This window comes from Chenopodium album, chromosome 14, assembly GCF_948465745.1.
Source record: "Chenopodium album chromosome 14, dcCheAlbu1.1, whole genome shotgun sequence".
Lineage (NCBI taxonomy): Eukaryota > Viridiplantae > Streptophyta > Magnoliopsida > Caryophyllales > Amaranthaceae > Chenopodium > Chenopodium album.
The window spans coordinates 10,235,436-10,253,072 of NC_137847.1; the positions used below are offsets into that span (position 1 = coordinate 10,235,436).

The 17,637-nt window shown below is 29.7% G+C and overlaps 1 protein-coding gene across 1 annotated transcript; it reads right to left on the minus strand.

Annotated features, from left to right (window-relative positions):
* Positions 1–10,044: 10,044 nt before the first annotated feature.
* On the minus strand, positions 10,045–16,008 carry LOC145580041 (uncharacterized). Its single transcript, XM_081637359.1, has 5 exons — positions 15,810–16,008; positions 15,192–15,346; positions 12,349–12,435; positions 11,922–12,080; positions 10,045–10,389 (listed from the first exon to the last, which is right to left on the minus strand). The coding sequence occupies exons 1-5, from the start codon at positions 15,937–15,939 to the stop codon at positions 10,291–10,293; spliced, it is 630 nt and encodes a 209-aa protein (XP_081493485.1). The 5' UTR covers positions 15,940–16,008; the 3' UTR covers positions 10,045–10,290.
* Positions 16,009–17,637: the final 1,629 nt, after the last annotated feature.

Here is a 17,637-nt window from a genome sequence, read left to right on the forward strand (position 1 = left end):
TAAAAAATAAAAATAAATAAAAATTACAGGTGTAAAATAATTAACGTATTTTTCTCTCTCTTAGGAAAAGTTAGTTTGAGAGTGGTCAGCTGGGGTCCTATGAAAGAACAGGGGTGTTCGTGGTCACCCACATTCTATTTTATTTTATTTATATTTTTTTAATTTTTTTGTTTTAATTATTTTATTTTTATTTTCCTGGATTTGCTCATTTTTTATTATTTGTTTAATTTAGTATTAGCTGTGTCGTTAATCATGGTTTTAAGGGGTTTTAAGATTAAAGATTGTTTCATCTTTTTTAATGCACGCAGTTGACAGCATGGTTTTAATCATGAATCAATAGTTGGAAGGTTCTTGGGTAGTGTAATGTTGCAAGGGAATGTTTTTAATCTCTTTTTGTGGATTTAGGAATGTTAGTTTCCATACATTGTGATTTTGCCACTCTAGAATGGAATGGATAATGGTTAGTGATAGTCCATTGTTTGATTTGGGCTTGATCATTTTATCTTAATTTAAACGGGAGGGTAGTTCGGAAAAACGTTTGTCAGGTCCATTCGAATTAGGTTCAAATATTATATTACGAGAGAAAAGTCAATTATAGGTCAAATTGATTTTGAGGTTAAGACACTTTTCATTCGGATTAACTTTGAATTAGGTATGAGTGGGGAATGTAGTTTGTTTTTTTTTTTTTGTCAAGTTCGCGGTAAAATTGAATTGTTGTTAGTTATTCCAAAGTATTAACAGCACTGTGAATCAATTCACAAAAATTGTATAATGCTTCTATCTTTTTCGAACTTATTAAATGGATAACGTGCAAGACTTTACATGCCATATAGGCATCTAAAACGAATAATTCCTTCTTATAAAAAAAAAATAACGAATAATTCCTTACATACTTTTTTAAAATTATTTTAGGGTTGGAACACTTTAACTTTTGCATAATATATATAATAACTTGCAAATTTTCAAAAATATATATATAGTAACCTAATTATAAGTCAAGAAAATTTGAACTTGGACTTAAATCTAGAACCCCTAACCCAACCCGATTTACCTACACCCCACTGTAGGTAGTAATACCTGCACGGCTACCCCCCCCCCCCCCCCCCCCTCTTTCTCCCTTTTCATGTAACTACTACTACTACATATAATGTTGAAAAAAAAAAAAAAAACCACCTTTTCTCTTTTCTCATTAAATGCTAAAAAAAATGAAATATTACTATTATATTTTCTCTCCCCTAGAATTTTACCCACTTTCCTCACTTTTCACTCTACTTTCTCTCTCCTAAACTACCAAAATCTCTCAAATTTCTCTTGAAAAAAAAAATCAAAATTCGCTTATATCTCAATTAAAATATTAGATTTAAAAGATAAAATCACAAAATCGAAGGAAATTCATAAAAAAAAAAGGTCAAAAATCAAATTGTAAGTTTTTTTTTTTTGAAGAAAAAAATTGCTAACCCTAAGTTTTTATTTGCCTTATCCTCCAATAATATGAAATTTCAGTTGTAGTAGTTCATGATTCTTATAATTTTTATTATAATAATGATTTCTTATGATTATAGTAGAATTATGTTTGGTATTATCTATTTTAAGTTGATTGAACTTGTGGTGTGTCCGTGTGTGTTATTAGCTTGTAAAATTACTGGACAAAAAAAATAAAAATACACTTCAATTGCCCCTAATATAATGGACAATTTAATCTATTTTTTAGGATTATAGAAATGTAAATTTAGTTCGTAGTGGAATTTTTTTTGGATATATATATATATATATATATATATATATATATATATATATATATATGAATGTTTGATTACATTGTAAATATTCATTTATATATTAGTATATGTTCATTCATATATTAATAGATTACCATTAGAATTCTTCACATATCTAATGAGAAATTTCAATTAGAGTTTGTGATTTCTCATAGCTTAGTTTTGATGGAAGTGATTCTTACAATAATTATTAAATTATGTTATAATAATTTTCCATAATTTTAACATATTCGGTGAATTTTGGATAGTACATTTAATCTATCGTAAATGTTCATTTTAGATGGACTTTATGTTCATTTGTTGTAGACACCTGATTTGGAAAATTCCCTAAGGTTTTAGAAGGATTAATATTCAAATTATGATTGCCAAAAAAATATATTCAAATTATAATAACTAAAACTAAAGACAAATTATCAATTTGATTTATGAAATTTAACCATCAATTATCATTTATTTTGTCACTAAAAATTTTTATATGACAAATTTTGGCTAGTAAATTTTAATCTACCCTAAATGTTCGTTTTAGTTGGGGAAAAAGATCAATTTAAATGGAATTCATGTTCATTTATGATCATTTTCATATTAGCATATGTTCATTTAAATTTGATACATGTTCTTTTTCTTTGCATTACATGTTCATTCTCATATTAAAAGATGTTCATTTGCAATCTAATACAATATTAATTTTTATATCAAAGCATATTCATTTAGTTTATACTTGTTCATTCTCATATAAAGAGAGATATATTTGTTTCAATTTTTAATACTTATTTGTTATTATATTAAAAAAAATGCTCAATTAAATTTTATAATTATTCATTTTCGTATTGAAGATGTTCATTGGACTTTTGGTATAAGTTCATTTTTATGTTGAAAGATGTTCATATAGATTGTAATACTTGTTCATTCTCATATTAAACTATGTTCATTTTCAGGCAATGTGTTCAATTTTGTTTTGTAAATGTTTATTTAATTACTCTGTTTTGTTTATAGTGTATTTTGATTATTACTAACATTTTCCTTCATAATATTTTGATATCTTATTACATAGGATAATGAAATTAAAAAAAAAAAAAAAAGTTGATGACGATTATGTATATATATATTGAGAAAAATACATGCATAAATTAAAGGAAAATACATAAGCATCATAAGAGTACAATGGGTACAACCGTATGACGACAAGGATGATGATGAATCAATATACTTTTATTTATAGCAAATGTATGGATTCAAATGTATAGATTGAAAGACAATAATCAAATTTGTAAGACACATATATATGATATGTATATTTTTGAAGTTTATCATTATCACTTTTTTTTTTAATTGTTATTAAACTTAAGCATGTGTACATTTGAAAAGTTAAAAGAGTTTCTTTTTATGCTTAAAAAACAATGAGTATATATTAATTTAAAATAATATTATAATTGTTTTAATTAATTTTATTCTACATTGAAAGATATCTTTTTAAACAAAGTCTATTAATTTAACTAAAGAATAAGACAAATTAATAAGATTACAAATAAAAATGAAAAAAAAAATATAATAGTTTGAATATAACAAGTCGTGTATATATATATATATATATATAACATCTAAAATGATCTTTTAGTAACATCAAAAATTTAGAACATAAGAAAAATAATTTAGAACATAAGTTAAAAAAATAATTTATAGCACAAGAAAAAATTTATAACATAAGCTGAAAAATAATTTAGAACATAGGAAAAAATAATTTAGAACATAGGAACAAATTTAGAACATAAGCTTTAAAAAAATTTAGAACATACGGATTAGGAAATAATTTGGAACATAAGTAGAAAAAATTTAGAATATAGGAAAAAACTTTAGAGCACAAGCTGAAAAAAAATTTAGAACATAGGAAAAAATTTAGAACATAAGGTGTTCTTACATAAGAAAGGGTTCTTATATAAAGAGGGGTTCTTACCAGATCCCTCCCCTATATATAGGAAGGCTCTCGTGAGAACTCCTTCTATATTATGTGAGAATTTTTCTAATGTGAGAACACTCTTTATGTTCTAAATTTTTACTTGTATGTTCTAAATGTTAAATCTGATGTTCTAACTTTTCCTCAGCTGTTCTAAATTAAATCAAATGTTCTAATTTAGTACTCACATGTTCAAAATCATAAATTAGTTAAGTTTGATGTTATAAATTTTAAATAACTTGTTCCAAAATTTTAACTTATATGTTCTAAATTTTAAACGTGTGTTCTAAGATTTTTAATTATCTATTCTAGATTTTAAAGCGTATGTTCTAATTTATACTCGTATGTTCTAATTTTTTTACTCACATTTTCTATATTTTATATCAATTGTTCAATTTTTTATTCACATGTTCATAATAATCTTAAATCAGTTGTTCAAAATTTTACTCATATGTTCTAAATTTCATAAGACAGATTTTATGAACTTTTAATCACTTGTTCTAATTCTTAGATCAGATGTTCTAAATTATTACTCACATAGATGTTCTAAATTATTACTCATATGTTCTAAATTTAGCTCGTACTCATCGGATCCCTCCCATATATATATATATATATATATATATATATATATATATATATATGAACATTTTATATGTGAATCAGAATCCGAAAATTATAAGATAACGTCATTATAATAGAAGGAGGTGTAGATAAAGCTACTTACATAGGAGTGTAGGTAAAAATTTGTACAACCCGAGAGAAACCCAAACGTGAGTACGTGACTACATGGGCTAATCCACTAATCATCATGATTATACTTCAACCTATCTTAGTAAATGTTGGAATATGATATAAATATGTTTATATCTAACCTGTACATATTTCACAAACAGTATTCGTCATATGGTGTTCATAATTCTCCAAGGAGGCGGGTGTACATTAATTTATTGTAAAACGGGTTTAAATTATCTCAAAAACATTTCAAGTTACCATTTAGGGTGCGTTTTATTCACCTGATTTTTACTTATCTGATCTTATCTGAACTTATATGAACTTATTAGCCCTTATTAGAACTTATAAATTAAACTTGGGTAGCCCTGATTAACCCTTATCACAACTTATTTTTCCCGAACTTATCTTATCTGAACTTATCTGAACATATTAACCCTTATTTGAACTTATTAACCCTGAAATAAGTGGAAATAAGGTGAACAGAACAAGACCTTATACTACAAAAGTTATTATTTTTCTAATAATAAATTTATCTTATAAAAATCTTATAATGTATTAAATTAATCATAATAGCTTTTATAGTATATAATCATGAATCTATAAGAAAGTATCCTATAACTAATATATAAAGCTAAACTTTTAGCCAGGTCACGAGACGCCGACACTTGACATTCCAACTTTTTGCCAAGTGTCGCGCCACATTGGATAGATTTAAATAGACTTCCTAAGATAAAAAAGTTAGTTTAGAATTCTATTTGGATAGAATTGTTAATTTAGATTTTTATTTTCGATTAAATACCAATATTTCAGGTGCACAAATTGAATTATAATTTTATTCAAAAAAATTATTAGATTATAATTCTCAAAAACTATCATATAAATTTATTTTTTATATCATAATATTTTTGGAGCGAAGGGAATAGCTCAAGCGTAAAACATCCATTTATAATATATACTAATTGGTTAAAATAATATACTTCACAATCTAATAAAATTTTATTACTATGTAGACCTGTCAATTAGGGTCGGGTCACGAGTCATCTCGGATTGGGTCACTTCATGTTACGAGTCAAGAAATGTTTAACCCTTGCCCAAAGTTTTGGGTTCGGGTCAACCCAATGGGCTTTGAACATTTTTTTTATTTTATTTATTTTTTGATACTTTATTTATTTATTTTTTTTATTTTTTAATGTATTAAATCGAACATTTCCACCAACATTAGTATTAGTCATTACATGCCTACTAGATAACAAATCGTCACAAAAATACATCAATTCCTAACTAATTTTGTATCAATGATACATTTTAAAATTTGACATATAGATTAAAAATGTATCTTAAAATTCAATAAACAATCCGGGCATCGCACGGGGCACAAAACTAGTATATTAAATAAAATTGAAATCAACGACAAATTAAAAGTTATGCTTTAACGAGTTAAAGTTATCATAAAAATTGTTAAAGTTACTCTTAACTGAACGTTGTAGTTTTTTACAATAAAATTAACCTACACCCGCCTTATACAAGACTTATTGTATGATGTTATAGGTTTTTCTATTTGGGCCTGTTTTATTTCAACGCTTTTTTGTTTTATTATGGAAGTTTTATCTAATTAGATAAATTATAATGTAAATTGTACGGAGTACAATTCTCAGTATCAATAAAACTTCGCGAAAATTTATACTGCTCTCTCGCCTGTTGTCGTGGACATATTTTTAATGAAGAACGTAAATTTATGTGTTTCTAGGGTGTTTTACTTGATTTTAGCTACTAGTTTGTGATGATTTGTAAGAGTGTTTTATACATCCTCCGTTTTTAATTGAGGAAAATGCTATACATATATCCCTTAGAGGTACATATAAACATTAAATATACACTGGAAAATCGTATAAAGTTAAAAATTCAATAAAATCAATAATCATCAATAACTTAATACTTAAATAGACACCGGGGTGACACATGTCACATCCTGGTGCTGTTTTTTCCCTCCAAATTTCCCTTTCTTTTTAGGAAAAATCTTTTTTTGGATCAAATATTTGTATAATATAACTATTATACTCCATAATATTATTTCAAATCTTTCATATTATCTTTGTAATAAATATATATTTTTTTAATTTAGTGTTCTTAATTCTTCTATACACATTTACCAAAATATTATTCTAACTCTTTTTTATTTTTCTTTTAAAAGGACTTTTATTATATTTTACGAAATTACTTTAACGAAATGATTTTAAATGATTATAAATGATTTTAACGAAATTACTTTAGCGTCACTTAAATTTTTTAGCATATTACACTATATAGCCGCTTGTAAAAGAGTAAAATAACTCTTATAACACTGACCGAGTAACCCTTACAACTATTTTTTTTTATCTAAAATATGATATTATATACTTCGTATTAATCGTTTACTTTGCCTTTTTATATAGATCATTACAACATAATTTTCAATATATTGATGTGTATGTTGTATCAAATTTTATTTGTTAGATACAATTAATTTTTTTAAAAAAATTGAACTTATTGTGCATAGCACGGGGCCTAAGCTAATATAAACTATAATTAGGCCCTGTTCACTTCACCTTAAAAAAATAATATTAAGTAAAAATAATTTCAATTCAGTAAAAATAAGTTCAGTTCAGTAAAATTCAGTTATCTTAAAGAAGAATTATAATAGAAAATCTGTAAAAATAATTTCAGTTCAGCAAAAATAATTTCAGTTCAGTAAAATTAATTTAAGTTCAGTAAAAATAATTTAAGTTCGGCAAATATAATTTTGTTTCAGTAAAAATAATTTCAGTTCAGCAAAAATAAGGTGAAGTGAACGGGGCCTTACACTGATTTACGCGTATTTTTGTCATGAATTCCTAATTTTATACAATTTTTAATAGTATATTTAATATTTATATATAACCCTTAGGGCTTGCCTAGATTTAAGGGAATAGTTAGAGGTTAATAATTAATGAGGGCATTTGTTAGGGGGTAGTAATTTTCGAGGGGAAACTATTAAGGGGACTTGTTTACAACAAGTTTGGCACAAGGTATTTTTTTAATAGGGACATATGATTAATCCCAATAAAATCATGAAAGCATACCAGATCGGATTAATCACATTTTTATTTTAACCCATTTTATTAACAAAATCACATGAAAATACTTTTTAAAAACTTAGATGATTGAATTTATGGTAAAGTTACATAATAATCTGAAAAATCACAGTAAAATTCTCGTCAGAAGAAAAAAAAAAAAAGCACGAATCAGGTCCTTTGGAAAAAAAAAGAAGAAGAAAATGAAAATCAGGGTAAAAATTGCAATAAAAATTTAAAATAATCTGCCGATTGAAAATCAAGTGAATAATTTTTTTATAACCATAATCAACATAAAAATTGAAGTAAATATTTAATAAGGCCCTGTTCTCATCAAATTATTTTCAGTTCAGTTCAGTTTAGTTCAGCCAATGAGAATAGGCTCTAAATGAAAATCGAAATTCCAAATTATTAAAATGAAAATCGAAATTACAAATTATTAAAGAAATTCCTGAAAAAAAAAATAGTGAAGAAAAAAATATCATAAAGCATACCAAATCTAAAAACAAATTCGACTTTAGATTGCATTTTGATGGCCATGGAAGGAAGTCAAGAAGAAGAAAGAGAATCCGGAAAGAAGAGAAAGCATGTGGTTGTGAGGAGAGAGAAACCAGGCTAGTGGAGTAGGCAAGTTAGAATTTTTTAACCGGTAAATTTTTATCCTAAGGGGGCGTGGGTAATATATTATCCTTATTTGAGGTGTTTTTACGGGCCCAAAAAATTAATCTCAATCCAGACAAATAATATAAGCCCATAATCATTTCCCCTTTAATTTTTACACCCCATTACTCTCAATCTGGGGCCATAGAATTACATATAGCATTATTCTTTAATTAATTACCCTACTTAGATAATTTTATATTCCATACAACTCTGTCTTATCTTTAGGCTATATATATGGTCTTAGAAAAATAATGATGGCATCCAAACTTAGGTAGGGTCCAAAATTGGGCACCGTCCTAATTTTGCCAAATCCAACAACTTCAATTTTTAGAAAGCAAACATACACCCTATATACGTTGTACATTACGTATTTACGTTTCGTACTATTCAATACAATACAATACAATACATTCAATTTTCATTTTATTTATTTAATTAATTAATTTATGTGAAAATCAACAAAAAATAACCGACTTGTGAGATTGTGTGCGGCAAAATCAAAACCCGACAAAACGTGTTTGTTTTATAGCGGCTTAACTTGATCCAACTACCAACGGAATTTTTCATATCTCTTATGTGGCACCTCCTTATTTATGGTCAAATATTCTCGTTACTCTTTTATTTCACCGCCTTTCTTTCACATCATGTCAGAAAAATACAAATTTCTTTTCCACTTTGTTTTTTCTTAAATATTTTACTCCGTATATGAGTAATATTTCTTCCATTTTAGGACCTATTCTCTTTAGCTTAATTTTAATTCACTATAATTCAGTTCTTAATTTCCTTCTCTCATAACTAGTTCAGTTTTGTTTAGTTCAGTTTAATTTAGTTCACTTCAGTAAATTAAAATTGACCCTTAATACAAGTATATCTTATACGGAGTACTTCATACGAGCCAAAAATTAATTTTATACTATCAAGCAAAAACATGATGTAACTGGTAGGAGTTTTACCTTATCACCTTATCATAGGTTTGATTTTCGCTAATTGTCGTTTTTACAGGTGTGATTCGCTTGTCCTTTTCCCATTCCTCAAGAGTCTTATATCGAGTACAGTTGTTTTTCTTATGTTTTAGATTTGTTGTATATATTGAGAAACGAAGAAATACAAAATTTCTCTTGACATAGGATTAAAATTTAGATTAGAAAAAATTATAAAAAAGGTGATATTGTATGGAGTAATAAACTTGGGACGAATTATTAAAATAAATTGTGGCAATTAATTGAGATGGAAGCAACAATGATTTTATACATATAACACATTGACTAAGGATTTTTTTTGAACTAATCCATTCGTTCATTCGTTGAATCTAATAATAAAATAAATAAAAGTGTATGGTCGCCTTCCACAATCTCCCTTGCTTTCTTGTGATTGTTTAATTGCGGAAATTGAAGATTTCTTGTCAAGTCCTCGTATTTTCTTAATCTGATTTTCTTCAATTTTTTTTTTTTTTTTTTGATGTTCTCATATATTTAAGGTTCACTAGATTTTTATAGTCTTGACTCTTGAGCATGATGTTAATTGCGCCTGTGCACCCGTTTGTTCCTTACACCTACGCTATAGTTCGTGTTATACATGCCAATACTTATCAGTTAGTCAAAGCTGAATTTTGTTGTTTTAGTTTATACTTTTTCTGTCATAACAGTTAATATCATCAAAGATATGACCAACAGCAACGGCGTTCTACTACACTGGCTATGAACGGAAATTGATGAAAAACTTCCCACATCCTTAATTCACTTTCCCTGATATTCTTATGATCTTATCTAATTCATCTTTTACACTGATCTCACATCTTTTATAAGATTCCAAGATTTTGTACTCTGTAAAGTCTGCAATCAAGTTATTCCAAGCAATATCCTATGTTTAAACTGATTACATAATACACCAGTTATGTGAACAAGATACAGCCTGACTGATCATGTACAAACCGAGGCCTTAGCACTTAGCAGGAGATGTGATTGAGTACAACTTATATAGGCCGAAACCACAAGCCTCCTGTATACACTATACTATACACATTTTTTTTTCTCAATTACAAATATGTAACTTTGATTGAAAACCATGTTTTTGGCTAATTAACCTGCTCACTGTTGGCTGCAACTCTTTTCTCTTCCTCAACTTGCTCAATTAAAACTTGAAGTTCTGCTTCAGTAAGACCCTCCAACCGTTTCTGTAAAATGCAGAGGATTAATGATTATGAAATGCTCGTACAGAGCAAAAGAAATATTAACACAGTTATTAGTGGTCCAACAAACAAAGTTCCAACTATAAACTTCGTAAAATATGCATTAAATTCAAGTTGTGACCAGTTTTTGAATCTCAAGTAAAAACAAACGAGTCTAATCTGACGAGAGAAGAGTTTAATCAATTGGTCTTTTATTCTTTTAATCTTGTCTGACAAAAGAAGCTAAACTGCTGGAGCATACACAAATCACATCAGACTTGATTGTTAGTATGTTACAAGGATTACATAACGAGTAAGCCAAAATGAGATGAGATGCTTATCTGAGACATCAATGCTAATCAACTTGCCAAGAAAGTAGGTGATAAAGAGAGGTCCAGTAGAGGTACCTAATACCTATAGTCCTATACATATCCTTCTCAAACATTCAGTTATATAGGCCAGTGGTAGAGTTGTATATTGAACATAATTAAGAAAGTCATTAAGTCAATGGCTGTCGATTTCATAAACAGATGATAAGTTACAATTGGATCCTAAAAAGCAAGAACAACCCCAAAATGCTCGAGATATTTTTAATTTTAGAATACGATCTGATCACCAAATCCCCCCCCCCCCCCCCTCTCCTTCTACAAGGCCTGAGATTGTCCACATGAGAGTAATCTGGGACATAGATAATAGGCAAGTATTTGTCTCGCTGTGTTCTCTAAATGCCTGATACCTAACTTTCCTCACGATAAAAATGTTAGTCTGAAATATTTGTTTGGAATTTAGTTATCTCAATGAATCACAGATGTACACAGGAACTAGAGAATTACTAAATATATTAGGAAAATTCAAATGGCTAATCTCAAATTTTGTTGGTACTTATCCCAACTTGGATTTTTAAGAGAGACTGATAGATTCCATATTTCCATGTTATGGTACCCTCTCTCCTGTCTCCAAATTGGTCTGTTCATAAATTGGGATTGATAAATAAGATTCCTATTGGTTTTGTCTAAACATAGGCTTCCTTAGTCTTAGCGGCATATCAGAGGGGTATTAGTCTTGGGGTTTCTTATGATTTAGGAAATAAGATATGCTTAGGCCTTAGGGTACATGCTAATTTATATACTACGTTTTTTTTTTTTTTTTTTTGACAGGTACTATGTATTTATTTTGACTGATGATGATTGAGAGCACAACAATTAAAGATTCTGCATGATTCTACAGCATATCAGAGGGGTCTTTATTCTATAATAGAATCATCCAAAATTTCAGCTAAGATTGAAGCCGGAGAAGAGGCTGCAAAATAAGGTGAGTAGGTGACCAGATCCAAAGGAGACTTATTTATTTTTTTCATTACAGAGTATATGCAACGTAGGAATCATGTTGTAAACGGGGTATCCAAAATTGAGATTATTTTTATTTTACTTCAAAGTTGATATTAAATTTAGTAGGCAGCCTTGGAAGGATTGGTCCATTCTTCAAAAACAGACAACCAAAATAAGAAAGACAAACATAACATATGGGATATGGCCTACCTCCATTACTTTACTCTCATAGTCCCGCAACTGATGAGCATAAGTCATGTCTTTACTTGCAACCCGAAACATATATGTTGAAATCCATCCAACTGTCATGCCTAAGACTATCACTAGCTGAACAACATTTCCTGCTTGTAATGGATCAACTCCAACAAACTGCCAGAACACCACAGTGAGACAAACCATAAGCTAACAACTGAATAATACAACAATACATGCGCAAAGAGGTAAAGCTAGATATATTGGTTTTGCTTTCTTTGGCCTCTAAGCAAAATATCTTTTAATGCAATAGAGATCTTGAATTATTAGTGGAGAATATGCAAATCAGATAGAGCTTTAGATCATATTCTATAAATGTATAGAATGTGCAAAACCAACAATAAAAAGATGCCAAATTTAAGAAACCAATCATAGGTTATGATACCTCCAATCCGCTCTTCAATCCTACTCCAAAAACTGTTACTCCTAATCCAATCAGCAGCACATCCTTCCTGGTGTATCCAAAAGGTGCCTGGTGATTGAGCATGTCAACGCAATGTATTCAATCGAATAGCCGAAAATAAGTATGAAGGGCATAAAAAATTGTTTTAGGGAGCTCTGATAACTTTAGCTCCTAGATAAACTATGGCTTGCAACATAGGTTATGTCAACTTTATGCATTAACTCATACCATTAACTTTCCACTTCTTAATTGAGAAAATTCCCAATACTCAAAGCCGAACATCACTCATATAGTTGCACCATTTTCATCAATAAGGCGTCAGTTGAAGAGCAAATCTTAGGGATGATACACCATAAATTCAGTTGGTATGGTTAATATAATAAACTCAAACAACATTTTTTTCTGAACAATTGAATCGGACAACTTCTGCTTCCATAAACAACCCCCTCCCCCAAGCGTTGAACATGTTTTCTGGAGCTCACATAGCCGGGAAAATGGAATTGCAACCAACTAACTTTCATGAAAGAAGTTGAACAAGACTGAAGTTTCCTGCCTCCTAGAAATAAAATCCTGGGACTTAACGGATCGAAATTATATGACAAGACACGTCAGCTTATATGCATAAGAGATGACATCCTTATGCCAAAGGGCTTCTCGACCCCATTATTTTATTCTGTAGGGGTACAAGTAGATCTTTATGTCATGAAAGCCACTAACAATTCTTATAAAACATTGGTGATTGATAAGTGAGACATTTCGGCATGTAACTATTATCAATGTTCAATCAAAGTGAAAGTGCCTTGAAATTGATGCCCTCTTCACTTATAATATTCTTTTTTCAAATACATATTATTTCTATTCTTGACCAAACTCATATTTTTGTTTTGGGTGGGTGCAAAAGAGGGGCTACAACCAAACATAATAACGCGAGTAACAGTAAGTGGTAGGGCCACTCCTATTTAGAATCTTCTACAGTTCTTGGTCCGGCCTTGGAGGTAGGAAATCTTGCTAGCTACTACTCATAGATTTATAATTCCTACTATGTACTAAATAAATATATGTAGATACATAATATGTTCAAAAACAAAATGTATATATTGTTTCGAGTATGTGTACAATTCAGGTATTATTTACCAGTTGTATTTGTAGTTTTGTACTCTGTACATCGTCTATCAAATGACATTACAAGTGAGGTGTTTATTTATTTATTATATTGAACACTGACAAAATGAAGGTGTACCGGTCAACATTTAATACTTGATTCTATAAAAATTCATTTCCAACACCCCTTTGACATATAATTTGGAATGTGTCTATACAGTTTTAGTAAGAAAATTATATTTTAAGAAAGAGAGACAGAGAGAGAGAGAGAGAGAGGTATTCCATCCAGTAAACCAATCTTCTAGATGTTTTGATGTTTCAACTAGAAATAATCATGGAGACAAATTGGTAATAGCCTTGGGGTGGTAATCAAAGTTTGGGATCAAATCTTGGCAACCTTATTGTTCCTTAATGGCTTTCTCTATGCCCAAAATAAAGAAACACAGACAATAACTAGTTATTTTGCATAGCATACTCCACATAACTCTTATCTTCTCCAAAGTTTTTTGTTTCTCCATTTCTTTTCAATTTTTCCTCAAGCCATTAGGGGTAAGGCACACAAAGCACTTGAGTTTGGACATTTATCCACACATTGCTGGAGTGGGTGGAGATGAATGGATATAAATCTTTAGGAACAACATCATCCTATCTATCTAACAGATAGGTAAATTACATATTTTAATCTTCCTTATTAGCAATCTGACATACAAGCTTGTAGTGATTCGATTCTAGAGACAACATTAAGGTTTAATTGGCAGTTCTCGCTTGCATTGAAGCATAAGTGGGCAATTGGGCATACCCCAGTAACACCACTCAACTACAGTATTTATCCTTAAGAGCCCGTTCTCTTCAACTTAATTTCAGTTCAGTTAAACTCCAATCAGTTTAGTTTAGTTTAGTTTAGTTCAATTCAATTCCTAATTTTCTTCTCTCATAAACAATTCAGGTCAGCTCAGCTCAGCTCAGCTTTAATTGGACATAACAGAATCATATGTTTGTAGTCAAGTCCATGTAATGTAATTCCATTTGTAACCTACTCTTGTCACTACTGTTGGCCGACCACCTTTGGCTTATAATTCCTCCAAAAATTCCATGATCAAAAAACATTCTAAAGATTACCCTTTTCTCCTTATAGGGTACAAGCATATAGACAGCCTTCACTAAGATACAAATTCCCTCCATTCTTCCAAATATCATTTTATGTAAATTTCATATCTACTAAAGATTAACGGAGAGTAGGTACTAGGTACTAGGTAGGCAGCTAAGCTAGAGTGCCAAACTACTAAACAAGATGGGAAACATAAAGGGACAGCAACCATAATGCAGAATTCCAAACACGCCACAAATCTCTTTAAACCCATTAAGCAAGTAATGTAAATGATTTCCCTCTTAATCTATTACTTTTCTCTTCGCAAAATTTACATCTCAATTTCATAATAATCATGTAAAGATGGAAACCAACGGTTCAAGTTCCTCCCTTTTTGTGTTTCAATTTCCATGCCAACTTATCACCCTGGCTATAAGTAAAAGTTGGAATGAGCTAATCCCACCCTTAATACTAAACACTAAACAAGCCAAACAACGCGTGCGTTCTATTTAAACTTTCCAACTTAGTACCATATTGAAAAATTTAATTCACTAAAGGCTACATTTAGCAAAACCCATAGAAGCTATCACAAATAAAATTAAGTGTTATATAAAAAGTATTTTTGGTATACACTTGCCTTAGCTTGACCAGAAGATTGTTCCATAGTATCATTGGAGCTGGAAGTACCACTGCATCTTGTAACCACATATCTACCAGAACCCAATTTCTTGTTGCACCACATCTTTTTCAAACTTGAATCCTTTTTGCTCCATATTTGAGAAGTAATTCCAACTAACACAAAATATAACACCCAAATCAATAAATTACTTCAAAATCTTACCATCTTAGCTATATATGTACTATTAATTATTCTTCTATACTCAATTCAAATATATCCAGCATGATTTGGGGGTACTATTCTGGTTGCCAATTTTTGAGAACAAAGTTTATATTTGTAACTGAAACAATACAATATGAAATTCATAATAATAATCTGGGGTAATTCAGTTATTGAACTGAACTGTAAACTGTTAAACATCATAATACAAAAACACATACACACAAGATTTTTTGATGAATTTCTAAAACAGAAAAACACACACACACACCATTTTCAATAATCATGTCATTAGCTATTATAATCAATTACAAAAAGAAAATACAAAAAATTGAGATTAGGGGCAGTCCAAAAATTTAAAATTTAAAATTTAAAATTCATATCATACCAAAACGAACAAAAATTAAAATTACAAACCTCTGGAAACAGAATGATGAGAAGAATTAACAGGAGGAACAAAGGTTAGAGATGGTGCAGTAGAACTGATAATATTACCACCCCTGTAATCAAAATTAAGCTGTTGAAGATTAGCAATTGCAGCTCTCATTTTTTAAGCTTTAATGGCTTTTTTGCTCACTTCAAGTTGAAGTAAAAATGGCGGATAAGAAAAGATGATGAAAAGATTTTTATGTATGAAAGAGTTTTCAGTAATCAGTGGAATTTGAGCAAAATGATGTTTTTGGTTTGGATTCTTTGGAAGGACCAAAATCTGCCACGCAGTAACTTCTCAATTTCTGATTGTGGACCTGCTTGATTTAGGTGTTGTTTGGTTGCGGAATATGTACTTTGTATTTTTAAGGGTTTGTTTGGCATTATTTTTTTTTAAAACAAAAATTAAAAATAGAATATAATAAAAAATGTGTTTTTATTTTTCTATTATCAGTTTTTAAAATTATAATGATGTTAGTAAGTTTGACTAATTTTTTATTCATTATACGATATATATGATTTTGAAAAACAACAAATCAAAAAACAAACCATAGCGGTGTCAACGATTCCTAAGATTTGCATAAAGTTTTGGTTGGCATGAAACAAGGTGCAAATTATGGGAATTTTGACTTATCAAGAGGGTTGGGTAAATTTTTTTATTTTTTATTTTTATTAAGGTAAGGAGAAAGATCCTGACTATACCTCAACCCTCACGGTTTTTTGGTTCGGTATTTGCGGGTCAGATACTTTAAGAGTAAGGGGGAAGGGTAAGGGATCTCCACTCTCAAAGTATCTCTAGTGGGAATTGAACCCCCAATTTCAAGATTGAATGGTGACAATCTTACCACTAAACCAAGCTTAGCTTGGTAAGGGGGTTGGATAATTAACATAATAACATCTCATGTTTTGTGGGAAGCCGCAAATTCTTATAAATTTTCAATTCCCTCATATACACTTTTATTGTCAACCAAAGAACCCTTTCATTTTCAAATTTACCATGATTTTTGACTTCCCTCATTTTTTTTATGCAACTAAACAATTCCTTAGATTAGTTTCCAGAGTTAATAAAAAAGCCCGGCACTTCGATCCAACCATACCCTATCAAATGAATACTAAATAATATAAAATGAACGGTTAGTATTAAAAAGCGAATGCATTAAAAAATATCATTAAATAATATATTAAAAGGAAGATTTTTTTACTTATAACACCACAAAAAAAGATGAAAAATGGATTATAACACAAGGTTGTTAGGATCGGGATCCTGCCTTGGATCAAAGAGGAGGGGTGAGATCGAATCGATAGAATCAGATCGTAAGATCGTATGTAAGATCATACTTAATAACGAATAATATTATATAGGAAAAATTAACAAAAATAAATCCAAATTATTGACTCCCTTCTCATTTTAATCCAAACCACAATTTAAATTAGAACAATCCCAACTATAGGGAATCTCTTAAATTAGTCTAAGCCTTTTGCTAACCTATTAGTCAGGTACTTTGAGCAATGTGTTAACATTATTATTTTTTTTTTTAAAAAAAAAACCGTCACATACTCTTCATCCCAAACTCCCACCACCACCCTCTGATCTCAACATCCAAGTCCATCCATTAAAACTACCTTTACACCAGCCACCAAAAGTATCTTTCCAGCCAAACCACCCTTTATGCCACCCCCCCCATCCCAACCGTAAATTTCCATCAAGCACCACCAACCACCAACAACAATCTACCACAATTTCCCCTGCAACAACCACTCCAAATGATCGCAGAACTGGGAGATGAAGTGTGAGTTGCCGAAGGGTAGTGAATGG